The sequence below is a fragment of the Wasmannia auropunctata genome, unplaced genomic scaffold (genome assembly GCF_000956235.1).
Source record: "Wasmannia auropunctata unplaced genomic scaffold, wasmannia.A_1.0 LD335968.1, whole genome shotgun sequence".
NCBI classification, from domain to species: domain Eukaryota; kingdom Metazoa; phylum Arthropoda; class Insecta; order Hymenoptera; family Formicidae; genus Wasmannia; species Wasmannia auropunctata.
This window is the reverse complement of record NW_012026922.1, coordinates 47,087-55,681: the sequence shown is the minus strand read 5'-3', so window position 1 is coordinate 55,681 and position 8,595 is coordinate 47,087. Positions and strand designations below refer to the sequence as shown.

Sequence of the window (8,595 nt, the reverse complement as noted above, 5' to 3'; positions counted from 1 at the left end):
TATCCCCTGTGTGCCTTGTCGACTCAGTTTTTTTCAAATTAAAGAGAAAGATTCCAACTTTATGACGCTGGAAACTGCACCCCCGGAAAAAATTTTAGTAAGTCCGTGCACTCGTTCAAACTTTGCAATTTTCAGTGTGGCAAACATGCTCTCAGATTTAAGAGTTTACAGCAACAGGAGTGCATTAAATTAAAAATCGACTCACAGTATCTTAAAGTAGAGATTTCAAGCTTTCATTTGAAAAATAGTTCATCATTTTACGATGATTTTTCGCGGAGTTACCGTTAATCAAAGTTGACCAATTTTTGCTCAAAATTTTTCTATGCCATAATTTTTTTGAGCAGTGTATTAACTAATAACAGAAATTTTACATTTTTTAAATAATCCTAAAATTTAATTATCTTATTTTAATAACCTTAAAGTTTTACTAACAAAAGAACACAATCACTTCTAATTTAATAAGCTTCGTATATATTAAAATACAAAAATAAAAGACACGTATTTTTTTTTATAAAAGCAGTTTCGCACATAAAGAAAGTGAAACCCTCCCCTGAAAAAAAATTCTTTTCTTTCTAAGTAAATATTGTGTAAAAATTGTCAAAGGAATAAAAAAAATGTTCTAGATATTTTTTACAATTTCAAGTGGGTTTAAATTTTTACGGATGCATTTGAATTTGTGAAAATGTCATAATTTTTTAAAATATACATATATCCCCATCTCCTTAATTTTCAAAAGTTCAAATGTACACCATTGTACAGCGAATTTGAAATCCTAATATTTTTATTTAAAACATTTTTTTACATCTCGGGCGGTTTCAACGTAGAAAGAAAAGATTGATTTTATTTTAAGGCAGGTTTTTACTTATAGAAAAATACATCTCTTATTTTTATCTCTATTTTAACATATCTGAAAACATATTTAAAATCGAAGGAAAATACTTAGTCATGTTTTCTTGTAGACAAATATTGCTATAATTTATAAATGTGGGAGGGAAAGAGAGAGAGAGAGAGAAAGAGAGAGATAAATAAGTATTATCCATTTGCTTTTTTCTGAAACTTGATTGATCAGAAAAGTCTTCGGATAATTCAGTAATTACTAGTACATGTCTTTGACATTTTTGCACATCTCTTTTACTGATTTTACTTCTCGGACATCTCTTTTAAATTAATAGAAAAAGATACGAAAAAATAATAATTTGTGTACATCACAAGTTGCATCGTAGTTATTTTTATATGTAAGATAATTTCATTCCAATTCTTTGGTTCAAAGTGATCAGATGATTTTTTGTTAACAGGGTTCAAGAACGTCATCATTGCCGTCATGTTATATGTTCAGCTAAAATGCGCAATTTACTTTATTCATGCAAAGTAGTTTTGAGTATGTGTCGACTGCAGCTGTAATAGACGAGAAGTGTTGCGAGTACTGCGACAGCCTTGTGAAAACCCGAACGAAACAAAACCCCCATACTCTGTGTAATTAATGTAATGCATGGTTGCTGAAAGCATAATAAACAGCATCAAGTTAGTATTTGAGAATAATTATTGCAAGAAAAAAAAACAACGTGATGACGTGTATGCGATGTGAGAATATAGAAATAAAAACGTGAAAATTAATACAAAACAATTAATGAATTATAGTTGAATGAAAAAACATAAAGGACATTTAAATATTTTAATTAATTTTAATTTTATTAAATTTTACGTAAATCAAGAAAATATTGTACAAATTATATATTTTTCATCTAAAAAAACTTAAACGTTTTATTTTATAAATTATAGTTTTAGAATTTATTACATTCATGATTTTACAATTTATTACGTTTATTCCATTTACATTTTAAAACAAAGGAGCAATTAGTAAATTAGTATAATTCCATTTACTGAGTAAATTATAGTTTATTCTATTTCTAATTTGTACTTCACTTCTCACTTTTTTTGTGAAAGTCAAACTCATACTTTAATGATTCTAATTTCCACATTTATTTCACATCTTCATTATTTTCTTATCAAATTAAAATGCTTTTCTTTTGTACATTACAACATCGATTTAAATATTCATTGTTAAATATTCGCCTAACTTCCTTATTAAATTTCTAAATTGCATTCAGAAAGTTCGCAATGCAAGAATTACACAGTTGCGAAGTTGTTAATCACGCACGGGAAATATAATGAAATAGTTGCTTTCGACAGTATCCATTATTAAGAGTACATGACTTTGATCACGTAGTCATAAACGTCTTTGCGTCAACTGAGGACTTGCGTTTACTTAAGAACAATTCAATTTCAGCTGACTACAAGTGTTGAAAAGCTAAGAGAGCACATCTTAACGTATATATAAACCCATACTTTTCTCTGTAACAGAAATTCTGTTCTAAAAATAAATATTTTCAATATTATTTACGTTAAATAAATTTAATTAGAAGCATTTATGTCATTTTAGAGCCTTTTCCTGTTTTTAAAAATTTCAAAGAATGACTGAATTATTGCGAAAACGAAATATTAATTCGTAGAATTAAATAAATATGTTTATTCAGCGTTTATTTCAAAGCACGTTGGCACTTCTCTTTGTGATTTTCTTCTTTGTCACATTTTTCATTTTCACTCAAACATTACACTAGGTAATAGAAAAACTCGCGCTCTTTAAATCTTACAATCTTAAAATAAAAAGAAATGATATTGCTAAATTATATAAAATATTAAAAAATCACAAATATGTACCTATATTTTTTTTCAATTAATTACCTTAATAAAAGTTATACGTATTTGTTTATTAAAATAACGATACAATTCTTTATGAATAAATAAGTATGGGAGACCGGTGACAAAAGTAACAGGGTACAGTTCTAACATCGTGAATATTTTTCAAACTATAATAGGTACATGTGGCAGTGAGACAAAAATCATTAGACAGACCGACATTGGTATGTTAGTTCCTTATCGGTCCATACGAAACGTGCACGTGTGCAAGAGCAAAAAATACTTTCTTCATTCGTCAAGTAAGTTTAATTATATGCACAAAATTTAAAATATTTTTGTTTTTAATGGTGAAGCTATAATATATTATCTAAAAAGGTTGTAGTGATCCTTTATGTTGATGATTTGCATATTTTAATTGATTTTCATCTGTATATTTATTTTGAAACTTTACTTCGAATTATAAAATATTATTGGGGGACAATTGTAACATCGATGCCTGGAGACGGTTCTAGCGTTACAATTGTCCGGATTTGCTTAGTTTTATTTAAGTGTTTTTTTTCAGTGTTATTTAAACTTATTAGAAAGAAAAAGAGCTTTTTTCCGATTTTATGTAGATTTTATCCTTTTTATTTTATTGTAGTTAATTTTATTAAATATATATTATATATATATTTAATTTTTTTTTATTAAATATATTTTATATATATATTTAATATGGATATATATATATATATATCCATATAACATTAATATATATCCATATAACATATAACATATATGGATATATATATATATATTATATATATATTTAATATGGATATATATATATATATATATCCATATAACATTAACATATATGATTATATATAATTATATTGCATAAAACTTAATAAATAGCTAAGTGTTTACCTATAAATAATATAATACAATCGTCCCCTTCTACTGTTACTATACCGTTCCTAGAGCTGGGGATAGTTGTAACAGTATTCCTCATAGTGTTTAAACAGTAATAACTTTTTTCCTAGTTACATTACAAGATTGAACATAAGAAAATTTTGTATAACTTAAATGAATTCTACATCTAAAAATATAGGTTTTTTAAATGTAAGTATTATAATTTAACTGTTATAAGACTTTAAATTCAAAATGTTACTTTTGTCTCCGGTCTCCCCTACATAAAAAAATATATGAATTCTTGTAATGCTCTAACATATACATATATACATGCGTATTACGTATTTGTTTCAATTTTATGTTTGGACAATTGTTTGATTTATTATAATAGCACACGGAAAATTATGGTGACCTCATTAATATAATCGCGAGATGTTACGGAAAAAAAAACGCAAAGATGAAAATATTATAGAGGATAAATGTGCAATTTATTCGATGATCCGAATAGAATGGAGAAATATATTGCACTCCTGTCGGATTTATTGCGCTAAAGTTGAAATCACACATTCGTGTCACGATCTCATTAATGAAAACTCGACTAGTAACAAAGACAAAGTTCTGTGCATAAAAAAGCGATTCGAATTAAAGGTAGGTAATTTACGGACGAACAGAATGAACAGAACTTTCCTAGCTCTTTCGAAGGGGAGAGGACTACTGCCGTGGGTATGAGACAATTGAAGGTAATACCAAAATGAAAACTACAAATTGCCGGGTGTGAGCAGTTTTAGCTGAAAAAGAGAAGACCTACAATAAAGCGGTTGCGCTTTCAAGAGTGCAATATATATTACTTCATCACCTACACTCTACAATACAATCGAACCTCGATAACTCAAATCTCAAGAAAAGAGAAAAACCCTTTGAGTTATAGAGTTTTCGACTTATCGAAATTCGAGTAAAAGAGAATTAAAATATGAAAATTCGACTTACGAAGGCTTTGTACGAGAGTTTATAATTTTCCAATTATAATGGCTTTTAAAGAAAAAAAATCAATATTTGACACTAAATTATTTATTGCATACATATAATAAATATAATTATAAAACAAAATACCAGGCTATTACTCATGGTTACACATAGCTTATACTTCGAATTATAGAGGCAGCGACAATAGAAGTTCGACTTATAGAGGTGAACTTCGACTTGTAGAGGTCTGACTACTTTAAATTCGAGTTGCAGAGGTAAAAGAATATATCTAAATGTCTGACACAAATAATTCGAGTTAAGGCAGGTTTTATTTTGACTTATAGAGATGGGAGATTTTCCGCAATAGAGCGGAACGGAATGAACGAAATTTTCGTCTTATAGAGATTTTCTTGTAGAGGTTCGAATTATCGAGGTTTGACTGTATTTTCGTCTTTGCGTTTTCTTTTCCCATAACATCTCGCGATTGTATTATGAGGTCACCATATTTTTCCGTACTAATTGTAAATGAAACAGTTGCCTGATAGTCAGTACCGTAACTAAGCAGAGACAACAGGAGCACTTGTTCACGACCCAAGACGACAGGAAATCCTGGAATAGAATTGGCAAAAGAATAAAAATTTAAGTTTAAAGCTTTGATACTAACACAAAACATTAAAACTGCAACTCCGCTTAATATCATACTCTTTCTATCGTGACTTTGGATTAATTGAGTCATATCCGAATATCAGCGTTGCTTTACGATTATTTTTCACTCTTCTGGCTTCGATTGCTTCTTGTGAGAAAGGCTTCAGTAAGTTAAAATCAAAATCAATTAAAAACTATTTAAGATCTATGAGTAGAAAAGAACGATTATCTAATCTGTGCGATAATTCGATAGAATATAATATTGCTAAAAATATTAATCATGCTATAATTAATGTTGAAACAAAAGCTAGAAAATTTTATTAAAATAATTATTTTCAACTTGTATATTTCTTGTGAACCTATACAAAAATTATTTATAAACAATTAAATCTTATTTGTTTTGTGTGGTTAACAAATGGCTCAGTGTGCGAGCACGTTGATTTGTAATTGGCGATCGGTTCGATTCCTTATCCATATATGCCTCGATTTTACTCGAAGTGTATTAGAAATGTATAACATATTCCTTTCTATACATGATTAAAACAAGAGTAGCTTTAACATTCGTATGATTAAAGAACTAGATAGTAGTTAAAGTTATAAATTAGTTACATTGTAAAATAGTCATACTATAGTAAGTCTTTTTTTCTCAAAATGTCTGTTATTGTTATATTCGACTAATCTTTGTTATATGGAACATTATTAAACATCCGGCTTAGGCTTATAGCCCTTTTTTGTTTTGATTCGTATTTATTTTATTTTTCCTCTTTAAAAAATAAAAACGGTGCCTATATAGGATACATAAAATCTAATTACGGTACCGTTGATAGTGCACGCACGCACATACACGTTGTATGTTGCAGCATTTTGGAATGAATAATAGTTCAGCCTGCGTTGGAATTCTTATTTTCTACATTCGCATTGCGTAGAAACAATAATTGTGTACATTCAGTTATCGATACGATCTTTTTATTGTATATGAGAATCATAATTGTAATCTCGGAAATCTTGACAGTAAAAAGATATTAAAAGCTTCATCATCAAGTTACTAAACAATACTTATCACAATCTTTCTCCTCAATAAAATTTTTTGTGCTTTTAATAGCGCATATCGTTGTAGAAATAAAATTAAAAAATTAGGAGAAAAATTCGATATTCATTAAAATTATTAAACAAATTAAGTGAAAAAAGATACAATACAAAACAGAGAAGTAATATTTTATTAATTTATTTTATTTCATACAATGACGATGTCGATATTTTTTTTACTTTTAAACACGAAAGATCGAATACGAGAGATACTCGACGTTGACTTAAAGATAATGAGCAATATAAAAAAAAGGAGATATCGCAATGAATGAAATACATCAGTCTATAAAATTTAATGATGTGGATACTTGTTCTTATCTTCGAAAAAGAACTGTTCGCTTTTCCCTACGAAAACGAGCAATGAGGGAAGTGAAAAGGCAAGTTCGTGTTGAGAGGCAGTATAAGTAAGAAATCTGACGTTGTATCCTAATTGGCGTTTATAGTACCCGGGGGTCCCATGTATCAGCTGATGTTATACGTCATCCATATAATGAGTTACCAGACACTTCGGAGACTTCATTATAGACTACGCGGAGACGGTCCAAAACCTTATGACACAAGACAATTAGTATACTTGTATATTTTATTACGAAATCTGATTTTTCGGAACAATAATTTAAATAGATATTTAAACCATTGCAGGACGTTTATAAAATAACAATACTGTATTAATAATAAAATGTTTAATAAATTTATGTCACTGTTAAATTTATATCATATCTTGTATACAAAAACCATAAAGTGAATATTACAGATTTTAATCAAAATTGCAATTTATGCTTTAATAGAACAATAAATTTTGATTAACGATCCTTTTAGGTTTCACTTGTAACTTTGAAATTTCACTTAAGAAAATATATATTATAAATCTTGTAAAAATATTTATTTGTACGACGCATCCAGAAAGATAAATAATGTGTGCAAATGTGCTGCACTTTTCGAGTACAAATTGTAAATTGTCGGTTTCAAATGTATCTTATCGCATCTTTTTTGCCTTGGATTTAAAAGAAAATATATTAGTAAGCAAAAGAATTCAGGAGTTCAAATTAAGAAAATAAGAAATAACGAAAATCAATAAAGTAATCAGAAACGTAAATTCTTAAAAATCGATGAAATATCGGGATATAATTATAGGCACAAGATCAAATAATCATAAACGCCAAATATTTCAATTTCAAAAATCAGAACTTTATTCCTTCTTTTATTTCTTCCTTTTATTATAAAGCAGAATTATGATATGTTATAATTACAATTTACAAGATATTATAACAGACAGAGATTAATTTTTGTCATAACAAAGTTATGTATAACTATTAAATCATTGGCTGCGTTCATGATTATTTTGCGACTGTTGAAAATTTTTTTCGTTACAAATTAGGACTAATTTTTCTAGAGCTAAAATTATAGTCAATCAACGAAAAGCGCTTACTAAGTGCTCTTGAACGCAGTCATTGATATAGATATCGCGCGCTTTCAAGTTAATGCATTTTCGAAAAACTTATTTGTATCGTTATAACATTAAATAATAATAAAAATATCAGATTTTAACTAAGGAAAGATTTCTACAAGTTATCCAGATTAAGACAATGCCGGAAAGTCCGAAAAATTTGCACGAAGTCGATAAAATAGTCTATTCAATTTCAATGGTACCTCTAAATTCTTACAATATCTTCTTACAATATCTTCTGTCTCAGACAAACACGTACATTGTCCTTACCTAACTTATTGAAACGCCATCTCTTGCATAATCCGACACTTACTACTAGACGTAATTTTTACTGTTTTTACCATTCCGTATTTTGGTTATGCGTACGAATTACCACAAATTGCAGTTCAGTTGATATCTTTTTTCTACGCTTTCAATCGTAGCTCAAAAGGCTTTGTATTATTCGTTCATGTAATCTGCATAAACGTAAGCATTTTGTACATATGAGCTACAGAACTTTTACACTAATAAAATGTTTTTGTCAGGTTATGGTTAGGTATCAGCTGTACGACCCGAAAAAAGGTAATTTTTTAATTTTTTCCGATTTTACTACAAATTAGACCGTTAATTAACACCACAATTTCATGTTTATTTCAACCCTGTAAAAGGATTTTCAATTCCGTTCCGCCAATTCGGAGAAATCTACTAAACTGTAATGTGTCGATATTTTCTTCCTTCTGGCATCGCCTTAAGGGGATCCTAAACTCGAGATCAAACTCCAAAAATTCGCTGTTTTATCAACGATTTGTGAGTATGTATGCGTGCGATATTGACGTAGTAGTGATGTGTTCATGTTTACTACCATATCGATATCTCGCGCACAC

General features: G+C 28.6%; 1 protein-coding gene across 1 annotated transcript in view; it reads left to right on the top strand.

Annotated features, from left to right (window-relative positions):
- The first annotated feature begins 6,645 nt into the window (after positions 1-6,645).
- Positions 6,646-8,595, top strand: part of LOC105454952 — a 5,607-nt gene continuing 3,657 nt past the window's right edge. The window contains exon 1 of the mRNA XM_011697943.1: positions 6,646-6,689. Coding sequence (XP_011696245.1) covers positions 6,646-6,689 — 44 coding nt within the window. The remainder of the gene's footprint in view (positions 6,690-8,595) is intronic.